The 20,781-nt window shown below is 32.4% G+C and overlaps 1 protein-coding gene and 1 long non-coding RNA gene across 2 annotated transcripts; both read right to left on the reverse strand.

Annotated features, from left to right (window-relative positions):
• Positions 1 to 8,423: 8,423 nt before the first annotated feature.
• On the reverse strand, positions 8,424 to 14,958 carry LOC100800437 (UDP-glycosyltransferase 83A1). Its single transcript, XM_006603844.4, has 5 exons — positions 14,507 to 14,958; positions 14,033 to 14,224; positions 13,672 to 13,873; positions 9,762 to 10,214; positions 8,424 to 9,529 (listed from the first exon to the last, which is right to left on the reverse strand). Exons 4-5 carry the CDS (start codon positions 10,192 to 10,194, stop codon positions 8,631 to 8,633), a joined length of 1,332 nt encoding a protein of 443 aa, XP_006603907.1. The 5' UTR covers positions 10,195 to 10,214; positions 13,672 to 13,873; positions 14,033 to 14,224; positions 14,507 to 14,958; the 3' UTR covers positions 8,424 to 8,630.
• Positions 14,959 to 17,621: 2,663 nt separating this feature from the next.
• On the reverse strand, positions 17,622 to 19,681 carry LOC100800975 (uncharacterized). Its single transcript, XR_005890071.1, has 3 exons — positions 19,376 to 19,681; positions 18,856 to 19,022; positions 17,622 to 17,862 (listed from the first exon to the last, which is right to left on the reverse strand). It is a non-coding gene; the product is annotated as an uncharacterized lncRNA (long non-coding RNA).
• Between the last annotated feature and the right edge of the window lie 1,100 nt (positions 19,682 to 20,781).

Raw genomic sequence — 20,781 nt, forward strand, 5'->3', positions numbered from 1 at the left:
AAGAAATTCAAAAAGAATTACAGAATCAGCATTGTGGAAATTAACAAGGACACAAAAAATGCAAAAGGAAGAACAAAATAGGCGCCACAAACAATGATGTATGATAAGTCTTGAGGATCGCCACAAGAATTTAACAATTCTTGATAAGATCAAATTGTTTAAGGAAGAACCCTAGAAAAGACAATTTTCACGCTTCAATGATAAAACCAGCCAAAAGTCCCTATCCATTCACTTCACAATTGATTTATACAAATCAGTTCTCTTGTACTAAGTAGAAAATAAAAAGAAACATAAAATCTCAACATTGTAAGCATAACTAAAACGCCTTAGTGGTTAAGTGAGACATGCAGGCCTCTAGATGTCAGGTCCTCTCATACAATTGGATTGTCCTCATATTAGCCATTGTATGTTGCAACGCTTCTTGGATCTTTTTAGCTCGCTCTTGTCATGGGCCTTGACTTCCTCATGCAACTTCTTGACATATTCTGCTTTAACCTGCCTAGACTTATCTTTAAATTGAGAAATATTAGGTAAAGGCAACAAATCCAAAGGAGTCAAAGGATTAATACCATAAACAATTTCAAAGGGTGACATCTGAGTAGTACTATGTACAACCATATTATAAGCAAAGTCAACATGTGGTAAACACTTTTCCCAAGTCCTAAGATTTTTCTTAATGATAGCTCTAAGAAGAGTAGAAAGAGTTCTATTGACCATCTTAGTTTGCCCATCAGTTTGGGGATGACATGTAGTTGAAAACAACAATTTAGTTCCAATCTTACCCCATAAAGTCTGCCAAAAATGACTAAGAAATTTGGAATCTCGATCACTTACAATACTCCTAGGTAAACCATGTAATCTTACCACCTCTTTGAAGAACAAATCAACAACATGACATGCATCATCTACCTTCTTGCATGCTATGAAGTGAGCCATCTTAGAAAACCTGTCAACCACCACAAAAAGCGAGTCCTTTCCTTCCTTGGACCGAGGCAAACCTAGAACAAAATCCATTGAAATGTCAATCCAAGGATGTTCAGGAACTGGCAATAGAGTATACAAACCATGTGACATGACCTTGGATTTAGCTTTCTTGCAAACAAGACATTTATCACAAAACTTATGTACATCATGCTTCATGTGAGGCCAATAGAAATGCTCATGCAAGATTTCATATGTCTTTTGTACCCCAAAGTGCCCCCATTAAGCCCCTTTCATGTGCCTCTCTAATAAGCAAGTCCCTAATTGAACCATTAGGCACACAAAGTCTCTTGTCCCTTAACAAATACCCATCATGCCTAAAATACGCATCAGATGCAGTATGAGAACATGTTTGAGGTATATCAGAAAAGTCAGCATCATGGTCATACAATTCCTTAATGTACTCAAAACCAAGGAACTTAGTTTCAAGGGTAGACAATAATGCATACCAGCAGGAGAGTGCATCAGTGAACACATTATTTTTACCTTTCTTGTGTCTGATCACATAGGGGAATTTTTCAAGAAATTCCACCCACTTGGCATGCCTCTTGTTCAACTTTCCTTGTCCTTTCAAGTATTTCAAAGACTCATGATCACTGTGAATAACAAATTCCTTAGGCAATAGATAATGTTGCCAAGTCTGCAAAGCTCTAATTAAGGCATGCAATTCCTTATCATATGTAGAATAGCTAAGAGCAACCCCATTCAGTTTCTCGCTAAAATATGCAATGGGATGCCCCCCTTGCATCAACACAGCCCTTATGCCTACCCTAGATGTATCACATTCAAGCTCAAAGGATTTAGCAAAATTAGACAAAGCAAGAACATGAGCATTAGTTAACTTTTCTTTGAAAGCAATAAAAGCCTTCTCTTGTTGATCCCCCCATTCAAAAACAACATTTTTCTTAACAATTTCATTTAGAGGTGCAGCCAAAGTGCTAAAATCTCTAACAAACCTCCTATAGAAACTTGTTAGGCCATGAAAGCTCCTTACCTCACTTATATTTTTGGGGGTTGGCCAATCTTGAATGGCTTTCACCTTCTCTGGATCAACCTGCACTCCTTGTGAGTTGACAATAAATCCAAGAAAAATGACATGGTCCATACAGAACACATATTTTTCCACGTTAGCATACAATTTCTCACACCTAAGTGCTTCCTAAACACACCTCAAATGCACAACATGGTCATCATAAGATTTGCTATACATAATAATATCATTAAAATAGACCACAACAAACTTTCATATAAATTTCCTTAACACATGATTCATTAATCTTATGAAGGTACTAGGAGCATTGGTTAACTCGAAGGGCATAACCAACCATTCATACAACTCATATTTAGCTTTAAAGGTTGTTTTCCAGTCATCTCCTTCTCTAATTATAATTTGATGATATCCACTTTTCAAGTCAATTTTAGAAGACATAAGCACCATACAATTCATCCAACAAGTCATCTAACCTAGGAATGGGATGTCTATACTTTATCGTGATGTTATTGATGGTTCTACAATTTGTGCACATCCTCCAAGTTCCATTTTTCTTAGGGACTAAAATGACTGGAATTGCACATGGACTCAAGCTTTCTTTAACCCACCCATTTTGCACCAAGTCTTCAACTTGCTTTTGAATCTCCTTGGTTTCTTAGGGATTGCTCCGATAGGATTGCCTATTAGACAATGAAGCTCCTGGAATGACATTAATTTGATGCTCAATGCCCCTAAGAAAGGGTAGACCTTGAGGCACTTCATTGGGAAAAATATCTTCAAAATCTTGCAACAAAGAAGAAACTTCTTTTGGAAGAGAGTTAGTAGGACATGTGCCCTTTGAATTACATTCTTTACTCAAAAGTAAGAGTATTAGCTTTCTCAATTGCATACCCCTTTTTACTTCTTTTTCTTTTATAAACAGATTTGATTCTTTTCTCTCTTTCTCTTTTCCACCCTCATTTTCCTTTTTCTTTTCACTTTGTTTTTCTTTTCTCTTTTCTCTCTCCTTTTCTTTTCTCTCTGATTTTATTTTCTTTCTCATTTTTAGTTGATCCTCACTAACTTCTCTTGGAGTCAATGGTGCAAGAGTAGTTTTGCGATCTTTATGCATAAAAGTAAACTTATTGGTGAAACCATCATGCATGACTCTCCTATCATACTGCCAAGGCCTCCTAAGAAGCAAATCACAAGCCTCCATAGGCACCACATCACACAAAACAAAATCTTCATATTTCCCTATGGAAAAGCCCACTTCAACTTGCCTATTCACAGTCATCTCACCATCTTTACTAAGCCATTGAAGTTTGTACGGTCGTAGGTGTGGCTTAGTCTCCAAATTCATTTTTGAAACCAACCTTGCACTAGCCACATTAGTGCAACTCCCATTATCAATGATCAAAGAGCATAACTTCCCTTGGATGAGGCACCTCTCATGGAAAATATTTTCTCTTTGACAGTCATCTAATGCCACTGCTTGACCACCCAATATCTTTCTAATCATGAACAAATCTCCTTCTGACTCTCTTTCATCTTCATGCTCCTCTGCACCGCTAGATGGGGCAGATTCTCAAGAAGATTCACTAATTATTTTTCCATCCTCCTTAAGTAACATAGTCTTCTTAGTTGGACATTGAAAAGCCATATGACATCTTCCCAAACACTTGAAGCACTTAATCTCACTACTTCTTGCTTTCTTAAGTGCCTCATCAGACTTATTTTGATTTCTTTGAGCTGTAACATTGGGATTGCTTGTTGATGACCCTCCATCCTTCTTATTTCTATCCTTCCAACCAAGAGAGTGAAAATTAGATGAACTCCTCCTCATGGCACTCTTTCTCTTCAATTGTTGTTCCACCTTAGAAGCTTGATGTACTAAGTCTTCGAACTCCACATTATTTTGCAACTCCACAACATCCCTTATATCATTATGTAGCCCATGTAGGAAATGAGCCACAGTAGCATCTCGATCCTCCATAACATTAGCTCTAATCATGGAAACCTCCATCTCCTTGTAAAACTCATCAACACTTCTACTACCTTGCGTGAGTCTTTGTAGCTTGTTATGAAGGTCTCTTTGATAATGAGAAGGAACAAATCTTCTTCTCATCAACCTCTTCATTTCTTCCCAACTATCCACCAAGGGTTCTTCATATCTTGTCTTCTCCCTTTGTAATTGGTTCCACCAGATGAGAGCATAGTCAGTGAATTCCATGACTGCCACCTTCATCTTTTTATCCTCGGTGTAATTGTGGCATGCAAATAGTTGCTCAATTTTCATTTCTCACTCCAAATATGCTTCTGGATCACTCTTTCCTTGAAAAGGGGGTATGTTCAACTTTACTCCTTCAATTTTATCCTCTCTAGCATCACCCTCATTATTTTTCCATCCCTTCCTTCTACCTCCACCATCATCACCATTTCCTTGATTTTCTAGTTGTTCAATTCTCCCATACAACTCCTTGGTATGTTTTGTCAACATTCTTTGCATTTAGGCTATAATGGCATCAATCAACAATCTATTGTCTCCCCCTAGAGAAGGGGTACCATCACCACTTGTACTTTCCATATTTCAAGTAAAGGACCAGAGAAAAAAAATGAAGTAATAGGACCTCACCACTCTTCTCACGTGTTTATACTCAAAGATGTATCATTTGTGTATAGTGCTCTCTTTTATGACTTTTTTTATAATGCTTCAATCTTTGCCTTTTACCACTCTTTCCCTCACTTAAAGTTCTTACTTGAACCAACAATCTATAATCAAGAAGCACTTTTAAAGGTAGCAATCACACAACTTAAACAAAAATCTAGCACCAACAAATGCAAAGAAGTAGTAAAGAACAATTTCATTACCAACAAACAAGCAAAACAAACATTAATTTTATGGAAAAACAATGATTAGAGAAGACATTTGACACTTAGGAATTTAATCAAACAAGTGGGTGCAATGAATTTAATGAACACAATTGATATACTTTTTTTAAACTTCTTTTGTTGTAGATTTTTTTTCTTTTTTTTAAATGCTTCTAATAATGAAGTATATAATTTTGGAATGAGACTCTGAAGTTGCAACAATTGTGAATGAAACTGAATTAAAATTCCCAACAAAACAAGCACATATTTAACACTCAACAACAACTTATAGCCCAAATCACATGGATTGAAAGGATTAAACTTTATGAACAATGATGAACATGGGATGAACTCCAAGAACACAAATGCAGAATTGTATTGAATGAACAAGAACTGAAGAAAAAGACACTGGGAAATTGAAAGAGTAAATTATGACCAAACAAAAGGCTGTAACAAAATTGCATAATTAAAATTGCGCAAATAGAATTTAGGGATTTAGGGTTACCCAAAAAGGCAAAACATGATTGAAAGAGTAAATTGCATAATACCAAATGATGTGAATCCCCCTTGCCTTGCTTCAATTTGGATCAATTCTAAGATAAAATTCGTACACCAATTAAGCCAAAAATGTATTTTAACTTTTATTCGTTTCTTAGCCTATAGAACTCAGATTGAGACAATTCCAAATCGAGGTGAAAGAGGACATTCTGAAATGCAATTTAGGCATAAAAAACACTAGAAAAGGTTAAGTAAAATGAGAGATATGAAAATAAGAAATTCAAACAGAATTATAGAATTAGCATTGCAGAAATTAACAAGGACACAAAAAATGCAAAAGGAAGAACAAGATAGGCACCACAGACAATGATGTCTAATAAGCCTTGAGGATCACCACAAGAATTTAGCAATTCTTGATAAGATCAAATGGTTCAAGGAAGAACCCTAGCAGAGACAATTTTCACGCATCAATGATAAAACCAACCAAAAGTCCCTATCCATTCACTTCACAATTGATTTATACAAATCAGTTCTCATGTACTAAGTAGAAAATAAAAAGAAACATAAAATCTCAACATTGTAAGCATAACTAAAATGTCTTAGTGGTTAAGTGAGACATAATTAAGCTTGAGGTCCAAGTTGCAAAACTAGGCACAAGCACTTTATTATTATTATTATTTTATTAAATGCCTTAGTCAATAATTGTCTTCTGTTCTCACTCTAAGCAAGCAATGCATGTGACTAGTAACCCAGACATTAGTCACTATATGTTACAACGGTTCTTGGCCTCATCATCAATATTGTTCCTTCTTTAGAGATCATATAAGAATATCTATCTATATTGGACCTAATTCAAATAATTATCTTCAAGAGTTTACAAATAAGAAATCGGAGTTTATATTGATAAATTCGAAATTCATCATACATTTTACAAACAACAATAACTTTTGAGAAGAGAATTGTACCAGAAACAATTGAGATTCGAATTTGTAAGGGTTTTCGATCTCTTTTATTTCTGATGTAATATTGTATGTTTTTTAGTTATTCTATGACCATGGTTGCCTAAACCCTTTAGAATTTGAATTGTGATGTAGTTGTACCCATGTACTCTAGTTTCTCTTTTTAATAAAGTTCTTCGATGTTATTTAATTAATTGTATCTTTCTATTGTTTTTCCTTTTATATTGGAATTAGTCACTTTGATTATTAGTTAATTGCGTGTTTTTGTAGCCATCTTCTCGTAATTAATTGACCTATAGAATAATAGGTTCATAAAGCTTGCATGACCAAATTGGCGGCATGAATCCCCTTTTTACAAACTTATTTGTTACTGATCCTTAACCGTAAGTTAAATCCCAAAGGACCAATGCTGGATTGATTTAGGGGGAAGAGTATTCTCAGATCTTGACCATAGACTGATAATTAAAATAAGAGATATTAGACAATTAATTGGTAACTGAGAGTTCTTAATTAAAATAAATATTAGGGGGAAAATGATACATATGAAATCATAATATGAATCACTTTTGTTCATACATATCTCTTATTTCAAATTGTTGTTTGTCTTTATTTTTATTTTCTTGAACACAAACACAAATAATCTTCAACTCAAGATAAAAATCTAAAATGATTTAGTTTATGCAGTTTATATTATTTGATAATACAAATAGTCTCTAGATACCATATTTGAACTTTTGAATTCATTATTACTGTTGCCTTGAATATACTTATCCTTAATGAGTACATATTTTATTTTAGGTATCAGGTTACTTGTGGGAGTGGCCAATTTTCAATCCATGTTGTAGCAGGTGTCAAGTGAAGCTACATTAAATTAATAAACGTTCAGATGCTTCAACATATATAGTGTTTGTTGGCTACCGTGCCTTGGAGATAAATCAAGTCCTGATGCACTAGGTTTGAATCATTGTTAATTTTTCTTCAGGCTGCAAGTGTTGTTGCTTGATCACAGGAGTATTTATATATTCTAATAATTGATTGTATCAGTTACTCTCTTGGTGTTTTAACAGTTATTTGTTTTTAATTTAAACATTTGATTACAAATTCAAAGACAAACCATTTTGATTCCGAATTCACTCTGTTTGCTTCTTTAATTTCTATCAATTGAAATGGAATTTCGAGTTTAAATTTAGAGAGATATCCAGATAGAACGCATTTTGTGATTTAAATTTGGAATTGGAATACCTAGAATAGGAATTGTCAAACAACAAAATTCTTTGACTCGCAAAAAATGAGTTAGGTTTTTACTTTTTACGTGAATCCTCCATACTCAATCTCAATTTTGCTGAGGCAGTGGCGATTTTGGGACTCTTGGCAAAGAGAAAGGGAAGCTCTCAATTATGGCCCATTGAGAAACAAGATGCTGGGCCAATTTGAAGCCCCTTGAAAAAGAAAAGTAAATTATATGAGCCACATAATACATATATTTGACAACGTTTATTTTAGTAAATGTTACAAAATATTATTTAATCAGAATTAGTAACATTTTTACTCTTTTAGAACAAAAAAAACATTTTTACTCATCTTACATGTTAAATGTTACAAAATGTAGTATATGTAGTAGTGATTTACCTGCCCCTTTTTTCTTGGCCCAGGAAAATGCTGAAAGGAAGGGGTCCATGTAGTTGCTACGTCACTGATTGCATATTACTTTGCTTTTTCTTTTTGCAAGACATTGATAAGTTTGATTGTGTAAGACATTATCGAGTAGTTTGTTTTTATGAGCCAATAATTTGGTTTTGTAAGACATGTTATCACTTACAAGTTTTATTTTAAATCAAGTTTTAGTATATTCAATTCAATATTTTATTTGATTTCGTCAATGAATTTCTTCAAAAACACACAACAAATAGTTGAATTAAGATTGCTAGGAAAATTTTGAAAAATTGGATAGGATAGTAATCGCTCAGTTGTATCTTGCAAGGGATTTGTCAGAACTAAGTTGTTCTTTAAATAAAAAGAAACAATTACATTTTCACAAGTTTTCATGATTTTTTTAGAAGCATAATAAATTTCGATCGAAATTTATTACAAGAGTCTTATTACAAAGCCATATCAAAAAAGGAAAAAAAAAGTACAGCACCATACTGTCTGTCTTGCCCTTAATTAAACCAAGTGAACGATTCAAACAACGAAAACCCTGTAAACACTTCAACCACTTTAAAAACTTACTAACTTTTGATACAGTTTCATGCCTATCTTAAGTTTTAGGATTGACATCTAGTTGTAGCTTATTCATATATTATTTCTTCAACACTTTGGTCTTATTTATTTCAGCTAACATAACTAAAAAATTATGCATAAAATGTCGATCCTAATTCTTTAACCCACTTGACAAAACTATTAAGGTTCTCCAAAGATTGACCTCCTTCGGCTATGGTGTTCATGACTTTCTCCTTCAACTCCAGAGACCTTGATTTCATGTTCTCATCACTAAGGAGGTGCTCCACTTTCCTTTTTAACTCCATGCGTGACACAAGTCCATTTTTTTCTGAGTCAAAGCCCAACCCAACCTTCAACTCATCACAAATATATGTTTTGTTATAAATGTGGTCTCCCACATATGGCAAACACAAGAAAGGAACCCCATTAGACAACCCTTCCAAGATAGAATTCCAACCACAATGGGTGACAAAACATGCTACAGCAGGGTGGCTTAACACCTTTTGTTGAGGAGCCCAACCAACAATCTTACCTTTACTTCCCAAGAATTCATTAGGGTATACCCTCTTATTGTCTTGACGCACAACCCAAAGAAAAGGTCTATTGGTGAGGTCCAATCCAAGAGCTAGTTCGTTGAATTGGTTTTGATCAAAATGAGTGAAACTACCAAAGGCAACATACAACACAGAATCACGAGGTTGTTGATCGAGCCAACTCATGCAAGAGAGATCTTCTTCCCAATATTGTCCAATTGATTTTGTAGTTGCAATTGTATCATCATGACTTGTCAACAATGGACCAATTGGTACAAGCTTAGGAATAGAGGATAATGGCCCATCTTCAAGTTCATTTGCGGTGTTGCAAAGCCACCATTCCGCTAAATTCAGTCTTTGTGTACACTGCATCAAATATTTCAGTACTGTCGTTCTGTTTACTGTGTCACCCATATTAAACCAAAAAAAGGTTTCCGGGTCCATCTCAGCCATACCTTGTGATATGTGAATGGTCTTTTTAGTGGTTGGTGTTAATCCTACAATGTAAAACAAAATTAAATAAATACTAATATACAACAAATTTATTGATATTGATATTCCTCCAAATTGGGTTCAAATGGCAATAAAATCAGTGGAAAACATCAGTGAGTTTTAAAGAATAAAGACTAGTTAAAAGATAAAAGTACTTATAACAAAATTTATCCAAACAGACTCCAAATGAAGTCAAACAATTAAGTTCGGAAATATAGTAGAGTATGATATTCTTACCACCATCAGAATCTATGATCCCATCATCAATAAGCTTAGGGAGGTTGTATACAAGGGCAAATAAAGCTGCTGATGCAGGCCACAATAGGGTCCCTTTGATTCCAAATTTAGTCCCAACATCCAAGGCCCATCCCATGCACAATTCTGCAATAATTAAGCTGATTCTATTGTCACCCTTCAAATGTATATCCTCTATGAGCTTCTCAAGCATAGGTGGCCAGATGTTCATCATAGCTTCACCAACCTTGCCCATATCGTTTCTGTCATCATCTGGTCCTAAACCATCGGGGATTGAGACAAACTTCAGTAGTGATTCATCAAGGCTATGTTGTTGCTCGCCCATGGAACTCACCACTCGCTTGTGGTCGTAATCTGTGTTCACAACAATGACTTTGCATCCATTTTCGACCAACTTTTGTGAGAGTCTCATCATGGGATTGATATGCCCTTGAGCTGGATATGGTAAAACTAACACAGTTGGAATCATTTTGTATTTTAAATGGATTCAGAGGCCCTTCTTTGAATATATATATATAAAAGTAGAAAAAAGTAATTAACTAATGTTTTAAATATTATGTATATAAATATTATATCTGTTATTTTTTTACTGAATATAGCATACGTTATTGATGATATATTTATTGTATTTCATTTTTTAATGGGGATAAAAAGATAAAGAAAAACAGAAAAAAAAAAAAAAAAAACTGCACCTTATGGTAGCTCACACTCCCATAGCATCTGAATCCAAGATAAAATTCAAAGTAACCGACGCGTTGTCTAGAAGTTGCAAAAAGGATCCATTTTGGTGACTCAGGTGTATATATATGTATTTAATTTGAATGCATTAAATGTTATATATATATATATATATATATATATATATATATATATATATATATATATATATATATATATATATATATATATATATATATATATATATATATATATTTATGACCCGTGTGGTACATAGGTAAATATTATTTATAAAAATAAAAAATTATTAATATTTTTTGAATTTGTAATATAATTTTTTTTTGTAATTAAATTATTTTTTATTTTTTAATTTAACCATAAATATGTAGTAAACTAATGTAATTAAGAATTTTTTTTCAATCCTAATATTATAACACAAACATGCCTAATAGTTTCTTGATTTGCTTTCCAATAACTTTGTGATTCTTAAATATTTATTTTCTTTGAACTATAATATCAGTAATTTGTAACTTATTATTTTATACTTCTTAATTACTGAATTGTAAAAAGAATGGTAAAAGAAAAAAAGAACGTTACTAAAACCAAATACTAATTAAGTTTATAGGATTTTTAACATTCTGAAAAAAAAAAAGATATTTAACTTAAGTTATATGCCAAAATCACAAAAATTAAAAAAATTAATGTTCTCTAATTTTTTTTATTTTCTTATGCCTATTAGTAGTTTGTGATTTTACATATTTCTGTTTTTATTTTTTACTTTTATTGTACGAGACATTAAAGAATATAACCTCGTTTAATTATTTATAATATAATTTGATATTGGTCTTAATACGAGAATAAATATTTAAAATTTATTAACGACAAATTTGATCATTAGTTGTCTTGCATGAAAAGTGATTTAAAAGGAGATTTTAATCAAAACTTAGTCTTAACTGATTTATATGCTCCTTTGTCAACTTATGGTTTATAATAACATGCTTTATGCTTCCATTTTTTATTTTTTGAGTCTTTATACGTTACTCTAATTATATAATAAGCATATTATTAAAATTTAATTACAATAGAATTAATTCTAGAGAATTAGCTGACTGGTCAAGATTTTTATTTTACCAAAGTGGTCAAGTGTTGTTTTTTTTTTACAATAACTGGTCAGTTAATATTATTAAAAATTGACTACATTAATTTATCTTTATAATACGTTACTCTATACTAAAATTGACTGGTCCAGTTTTTTTTTTTAATTGACTGGTCAAGTTAATATTATTAAAATTTAACTACATTTATCTTTATAATATGTTATTCTATACTAATATATAGATTCGATTTTGTTATATATTAATCCATTAATTAAGTAAATCATCATTAAATTAGTCTAATTAGTCTAACAATTAGGGATTTTAATTAGCATCAATTAATTAAAAATATGCTTTAAAACAACTAATTATTTAAAATTACAATTATATAAAATTGATTGCAATCAAATAATCATAACAATCAATATAATTATTATATTATCATTCTGATGTTAAGAATGTAATTTATAATATTTATTCTTTTAATTTCAAATTAATTTATTGCTTAAAGCTTATAATAATTATATCATATTTCCATTCTGATGGTAAGAATTAATGTAATCTGTGACATTTCGTTAGTTTTTTTAAATTATAAATAAGTTTATTGCTTAAAACTCAAAAAAATATCATGTGTATAGATTCCTTTTATAAATTATTTTTGAATATATTATTAATTGAACAAAGAGAGTATATATTATTAATATATGCATTCAATGCTATTTAATGTTATATTAAATATTATATTTGTTATTGATGATATATTTAATGTATTTAATTTTTTTGTGAATGGAGATAAAAAGAAAAACAGGAACAAAAGAAAAACTACACCCTCTGGGTAGCTCACACTCCCCTAGCATAATCCTGAATCAAACTCAAAGTAGTTGGTGCATTGGTCTCTCTCACTCTTTTCGTATGTATTTTTATTTCTTTGAAATATTTCACTTAACTCAGAAAATGGAAGAGATATATATCAAAACATTTAGCTTTGACCAGACAAATCACAGATTGATTTTGAAATAGAAATTATTGAACTCGAACGGCATCCACTTTGTGAGAAAATACAAAGCACAACAAAGAAGATTTTAGTCAAGAGAATTAAATGCATCACCAATACATGCAATAAATGCATCAACAAAGAAGACTTCTAGAGTTTATCAGAAACTATAGGGATTGGTCTATTGATATAAGACTTAACACATACTTTTCAATAACTGTATATGTGATATGCTGTTTAACAATTCAACTATTCAATCATAATTTCCTATTATCATAATTGTTTATAAAAATTGAGTGACTATTAGGATATAATAATTAAAAATCTTATTTTCATATATATTATCCTGTCAATTATATATCGACGAAGTACCAAACAAATGTTAACTAATATAAAATTTTGAAAATATATAATAATTTTCAATGTAAGGTTAATTAATTAATTTAATTTAAAATAAATTTATCTAAGAAGAAAAACTTCTAAAAAAGTGTAAAATAACATTTGACAAAAGCATATGAATGACACATTACTTATTATACATGATAATTTATAATTGAATCAATTATAATATAAAAACCATTTATGTTGTTATTACATTTTAATGAAATTCAAACATTTTACACTAATAATATATCAAAATAAAATATAAAATAATGTCTCATCTAGAAACTATGTATAATATAATTTTTTAGATGTCCACAAAAAATGTGAAAGAATTATTCCAAATTTTCCTAACTATGTTTCAGATGAGGACATGTGTTTGGCTACTTCCTAAATTAAAATATTTACTATAAGGACACAACAAAATCTAGTTAATTTGGGTCCATTTTGTGGCAGGTGTCCCTTTCCAATGTATATACCATTTCACATGCCTTTTATTTTTAAAGCACATAATTCATTCATTTTGTGGTATACTATTCAGAAACTGCATCATAGCCATTTTCCAATTAAAAATTGAAAACATGCTAGTTACTAGACAAAGAAAAGTGATAAAATAAACAGACAATAGAAAGTTTAAAATATATTACTTAATTGGAAACACGAGGAGGCAAGGTGTAGATAGCTAAGTTAGTAGCAGGAAAAACTTGAACATAGAGTATTGAAGATTATGCAGCCACTGAATTACCTTATAAGCCAAACCTTGCAAATCTTTGGCATGGCATTTTGGACGGCTTTGCCAATCAGAGAATGAATCATCAATCATTCCAAATTTCATTGACTTCCTCCCTTTGGTCAGAGTCTTTTGACTGAAGAAGTCGTCTCGAGATAAGTCTCTTGTGTGTCTTTTCCATGGTAATGTCTATGTGGTATACTCTTCATCATCTTCACTGCACAGAGAGAAAGATATTACGGACATAGTAGGCAGGTAACAGATTAAAAACTATACAACAACAGTGATTAGAACATAAAAGAGGGAAAAAGGAGGTTGAATGATAGATCAATAAAATGTATCAAGTCTCTAACTTAAGTTGCAATACTTGACTCACTTGCAGCTGTTAGATGTGCTGCAACTTCGTCCTTCAATCTAGCAGTTTCCCATGCCCAAGTTATCTACTCTAGGACGGCAAGAACTAGACAAGAACCTCTGAATCCTATCAATGGTATTCATGCTCGGTAACTTGTCAATAGCAAGTGGTTCCTCCAAACTTGGCATGGCAAATTGGTTTGGTTAAAGGGAGCTATCAAAAGATGTGAGAAAGTAAGTATTGCGCATCAGGTAAAATTAATTACCAACTTAACCTGTCTGATATACATACATGCAGTATTTTTATTGTCTGATAAGTAAACTAGTCATAAGCTTGTGAGCAATTACAGGTAAAAATAGCATTTACATAACTTGTCCACATCCTGCATTTCCAAAATCTGGAATATAGGTAGTGATCTATGAATACAACCAACTAATCAAATTAAGACAATTGTTCTCCAGTTAGTGAAACACCATCCAAGAGTATAAGTCTTACCAGTACCAGTCTGCCCATACGCCATAATTGTCCCATTGTAGCCATCCAGTACACTCAGCAGAAGGTCAAAGTGAGTCATCATGAAATAAAAGGAAGTTCCACAGTAAGAGCATTGTTTCCCAAATTCACATTTGTTTAATTATAATACTCTTCCAAATTTTCTAGTGATAAAAATACATGCACCAAAATACATGTAAAGCCTTCAGATTGATTCTTGAGGAAATCAATGATGATGAACTCGAGAAAGTAGTAAATTCAATCTAATAGGTATTGTAGAATTGAGCCTATAAAAATAGAATGAAAAAATTGCAAAGTGAATGATGTGATCCTGACTAGGAGCGGATCGCTTGATACAGGCTACGGAGATTCGGATGACGCCACTTCCAGTGAAGGTAGATAAGTCAGGATAGACGCCACAAGGATTACCTTGATAAGTCTGAGATTAGTTCAACAAGGAACCCAGAGAGAAGCTCTCACCAAATTTTATGAAAATGCCAAAAGTTTCTTTATTGAAAACAAAAACCAATACTTATAGTGTATCTGAACAAAAAGATAAAAATAGACATGAGCCTTCAAAACAGTTTGGGCCAAAAAAATTATAAATAAAAAATTAGAACATATTTATTATGGGCCTTCAAATTAATCTGGGTCTTCAGCAACAATTAATAGTCTTGATAGTGTCTCTGCCTCTGGGCCTTCATCCTTCTCCACTTGGACCTTTAGCCTGTATTTGGCCAGTTTCAGGATTCTCATCATTCCCTCCTTCTTGGAAAACATTTGCCCTTAAATGTCCAGGATCATCACCGGGTTCAATACCACTTCCTTCCTTTTCTTGTTGGCTTGCTTGGCATAGCTTTCATTCTTCTTTGCAATTTGCACCTTCACTTGGTCATACAATCTTTTCACATACTCAACTTTGGCCTATGCATCCTTATGCTGAGTCTCTTGGGGCTTGTTGTTGTAAGTTGGCCTGTTAGGCAATGAAACTTCTGGAAGGAGATCAACTTGATGTTCTACGCTTCTTGAAGGTGGCAATCCATGAGGAATCTCCTTGGGAAAGACATCTTTAAATTCTTGCAATAAGGGTTGAACACTAGGAGAAACATAAATAGTTAACTGATTAGAATTATCACTCTCTCTATCTCTTGTGTATCACTCCATCTCTCAAGTCTATCATTATTCCTTTTTCTATTCCTCTGGGGTGCCTCACTATTGTCTCTCTCTTGTTCTCTCTTTTCTCTCCTTATGATTTGGTCATCACACACTTCTCTAAGGGATAGAAGTTTAAGAATAATTTTCTGATCATGGTGCTGGAAAGAAATCTTGTTGGTGAAACCCTCATGTACTGCTTTGGTGTCCTCTTCAATGTTCACCCTCACTAGTGCCATCTCCATCTCCTTGTCCTCAACAATCAAACTTCCCTAGGATAACCTCTAGAGTTTATGTCGCATGGTTCTACTGTAGCTAGTTGGAATATACCTCTTTCGCATAACCCTTCTCATCTCAGTCCATGTATCTATCTCTTGCCCTTCTTCTCTCTTCATCTCTCATTGATTTTTCTTCCACCAAACAAGGGCATAGTCTGAGAATGTAGCTGCTGCTAACTTCACCTTCTGCTCTTCAGGATAATCATTGTAGAAGAATGCATGCTGAATCTTCATCTCCCAGTCAAGGTAGGCATCTGGGTCACTCCTACCTTTAAAAGAGGATACATTGAGTTTTACTCCCTCAATTCTGTCTTGCCCCTCTATTCGGTTCGATCCATCATTGACCCTTCTGTTGCCACCATAAGGTCTCCCAGCATTTGAATTCATTTGGTGCTCTAGTCCTTCTATTCGCCGGTAGAGCTCTTCATTGTTACGGTTCAACAAACATTGCATTTGTTTAGTCATCGCGTCCAGTTATAAGTGCAGAGATTCGTCCAATTGATGATATACACCACCATTGTCACCAGCTCTTGCCATGATTAAGGAACAAAGAATTTTGCAGTAATTTAAAAAAAATATTCAGGACCTCACCACACTTTACTCACGTGTTTCTCTCTTTGATGGTAGTTCACTCGTATTTGATGCTCTCAATATATGTTTTGTGTGATGTTTTCACTCTTTCCTTTTACCACTTACTTCCTCTTAAGTTCCTGGATGAAACAAATTAGACACACAAGATATATAACAGGAAAGACCATTTAATTATCATAGACTGTGTAGCAGATTTAATTTGGATAACAAATCAGATTTGATTTTGCTTAACAGATTAGACTTGATTTGGATTTAGATTTGATTTGGATAACAGATTAAACTTGATTTGGATAGCAGATTGGATTTGATTTGGATAACATATTAGATTAGACTTGGATAACATATTTGATTTGATTTGATTTGGATAACAGATCTGATTTGGATAACAAATTTTGATTTGATTTGATTTGGATAACAGATCAGATTTGGATAACAAATAAAATAAACAAGGAAGATAACAAATAAGATAACAGATAGAATAAAAAAGATTTGAATAACAAACTTGCCAAAAAAAAATGCCTCTAACCGCCTCAATTTCGTGTTCAAAGATCAAACACCCACTTTTTTTTCTTTTTTTCTTTTCTTTTTTTTTCAAAATTTCTACAACTTTTTTTTTAACTTGAAATAGAACTCAAACAGATTTTTTTTGACAGAAAGTCGGAAAGAAACAATAAACAAGAACAAAAACGTGACAAGAACAAGAACAAGAACGAAACAAAGACACAAACAAGAACGCAACAAGACGCAAACAAGAAAACAAATAACAGAACAAGGACAAAAAACCAAAATGCAACAAGACTCAAACAAGAACGGAACAAGACGCAAACAAGAACGCAAATAACAAAACAAGGACAAAACACGAACCTGGACAAATTACAAAGAAAAAAAATAGGATAGGATAGAATCTGTATCAAAAGTCGAAGCTCTAATACCAGATGATGTGATCCTGATTAGGAGCGGATCGCTTGATACAGGCTACGGAGATTTGGATGACGCCACTTCCAAAAAGAAGATAAGTCAGGATAGACGCCACAAGAATTACCTTGATAAGTCTGAGATTGGTTCAACAAGGAACCCAAAGAGAAGCTCTCATCAAATTTTGTGAAAATGCCAAAAGTTTCTTTATTGAAAACAAAAACCAATACTTATAGTGTATCTAAACAAAAAGATAAAAATAGACATGGGTCTTCAAATTAATCTGGGCCTTCAGCAACAATTAATAGTCTTGATAGAGTCTCTGCCTCTGGGCCTTCATCCTTCTCCACTTGGGCCTTCATCCTTCTCCACTTGGGTCTTTAGCCTGTATTTGACCAGTTTCAGGATTCTCATCAACGAACACTGCCATATGTTGCCAAAGTCAATAGGCAACAAATTCAACAAAGATGCAAACTACAACAGCATTGGCCAAACTTTCATTCACTGATGGGAAATCACATTAACAATGTATTGGACAGACATATTGTAAAAAGAAGAGACATAGAAAAAAGAATCCTTTCATCATCTACATAACCATATAACAAGAAGATAAAACCTATGTGATAATCATGGATTCAATCCATACACGTCTGATATTGAAGACTACTCTAGTAGCTGAGCTTTTTATATTACACCAATAACCATTCATAAATCATACGTGATAAGCATAAACAGCAACAAGAACATATAACTTTAAGAAAAGCATAATAAAAAAGAAGGCACCAAAACCAAAGAGTTTAAGAAATATTGAGTGTGGACTACTACTCATATTTTGCCAGTTCTTTTTCAACAAGGAGACAAGGAAGTTAACACTCAATTGAACATTTTGGAAGATTTGCTTTTCCTCCATATTAACATTGCCCACAGCTACTCCCATGCAGAGCTCTTTCTTAAGTTGAAATTTAACCATGGCCTTAGACTCGTTAACCTTTGACTCAAGAGTTTCCTGGTGAGTAACAAGTGTAGGGAACTTTCCAGCAAGGTTACACAAGATATCAAAATCAACAAAAGTTATTAGAAAGCAACACAATATAGACATTCTTACAAACTAAGCAATCCAATATATGCAGGGAAAGGGATTGAATATACCATGAACCATTGGAAAAGGGAGTAATTTCAGATGACATAACACAGATCACATTTACAAATTTATATATATATATATATATATATATATATATATATATATATATATATATATATATATATATACCACAAAAGTGACCAAGGATTAATAAAGACTGCAATGCCATCGTGTAATAATGATTAAAAAAACAGAAAGCAAATCACCAAAAAACATCATTTGTCCAAAAAAAAAGTTCACAATCCTAAACCAGAAAAACATAACGGCAATACATGCTTGCTTTGTTGAGACCAGGACCCAAAAGGCGATGAATCCTGCTTAATGACAGCTTCAGAAGCAAAAGAGGCATGATATTTTTTAGCTAGATTCTTCACCAACTTCTTATTTTTGTTTAGCTTTTTCAAGGCTTCCACATCCAGTCCAGTCCTATCTTTTCTGCCTACAGATCAGAGTAAGAACATTAATAACACAACAAACATTATTCAAAAAAACTCTATGTAGCACACAACATAAAAAACCAGAACCATTGAACATTTGAACCCACATTGTTGGCATTCCTCTCATGGATTGCAATTCCAAAATCACAGATATATTGTCATTTCACCTTTCAACATAATCAAGCCATTACTAAAAACACATAGCTTTACAATCAAAATCAACATACAATCGAGGAGCTAATTATCCTAAAATAGCAACATAACAATGAGGCTCATTTTTTAAACTTGGGGTTCCCTAAAGCACCTAACTAAATAGCAACATAAAGAGTTTCGATGAATAGGGGAAATTAGGTACCTCTTCAAAACGGCGGTGCCGGGGAGGACTTCAAAACGGTAGCCGACGGCGTTAGAGTTGTTGGGCTCAAGGCGACCCCATGGCTCCCAGGTGCCGGCTCCGTCGTGGCGGATTATGAACCAGGACGTAAATTCCATGAAAATTTGACGAAAATATGGTGTAAGAAATTTACTACTTTTAATTATGTTATTGAATGTTATAAATCAAGCATTGTGACGTTTTAATTTTTTATTTATTTACATCACATTAACTAAAAACAAAATCTTCACTTCAATTATTCTACTCAATCAAATTGAATCAAGCATAAATCAGGTAGTTGATTTATAAATTCCCGTCAATTTTAAATTTAAGAATAATGACATAAAAGATTCAAATCACATTGCATCAGCTACCCATCAAAAAAATTACGATACATCAGCTGTATTATAAAGAAACCTGAAATGTCAACATTTTTTTTTCTCAAAATTACTAGTGTCTTTATTTTCTTGGGAAATTATTTTTTTGACTTATGTATACTACTTTGTATAATAAAATATTTTCAAAATATTTTCTCAAGATTTGAACAGCGTGTAATAAAATATCTTGGTATAATTTGTTGTTGACCGATAGATAAGTCATTTCGACAGTGACACGACTCATTTTTTAAAAATTGACTTTTTTTATTGTTATTTTTTTAATTATTCTTGTATTATTTATGTAATTGTGTTAATATTTAATTTTTTTAATATTTAATTTTATGATTCAATTTTAAAATTATGTGATTTGTAAAGAACAATATAAAAAGAGACCGTTGAAAAAAAGGAGCCGCACAAAAAAAGTCTCATTCCTTGCTTGCAATGATTTCACTTTCCACCTTACTAGTTTTTCGAGTGGTGTCCTGATAACAATTTCTGTACAGGTCACAATTGCACGTATGTTTAGTTTGAACTTTAAATTTTACAAGGTCACAAAAAAATGCACTTTTTATTTACTGAACATCTTACTTTTTCTTCTCTAGCATGATGTAAGTTAATTTAATAGTACATACTTGAAAGATGGTATGTGTTCATTTTTATTCCATTTGAATCACTCTAAAAAGAGAGATTCAGCTCAATTTTCTAGAGAATTTTTGTTTGACATGAAATTGTTTAATGGGATTAAAAAATTAGGATTTAATATTTTAGTTGCCAATCAAACTCTTAATGAAATTTTTGTTCTTATTATTATCACTTGTATTTTTATTTTATATTATCAAGTAATAACATTAATTAACATAAACATTGATAATCCAATCACTTTCCACATCAATCGATCAGTTGTAATTTTTTGAAAGAATATATATTTTTAATCTCTCGTCTATTCAAATATTTGATGTAAAACTAGTCGTGGAATGATTGAAAACGTGTTGATGAATAATTTCAAAACAA

Source organism: Glycine max, chromosome 19 (assembly GCF_000004515.6).
Source record: "Glycine max cultivar Williams 82 chromosome 19, Glycine_max_v4.0, whole genome shotgun sequence".
Lineage (NCBI taxonomy): Eukaryota > Viridiplantae > Streptophyta > Magnoliopsida > Fabales > Fabaceae > Glycine > Glycine max.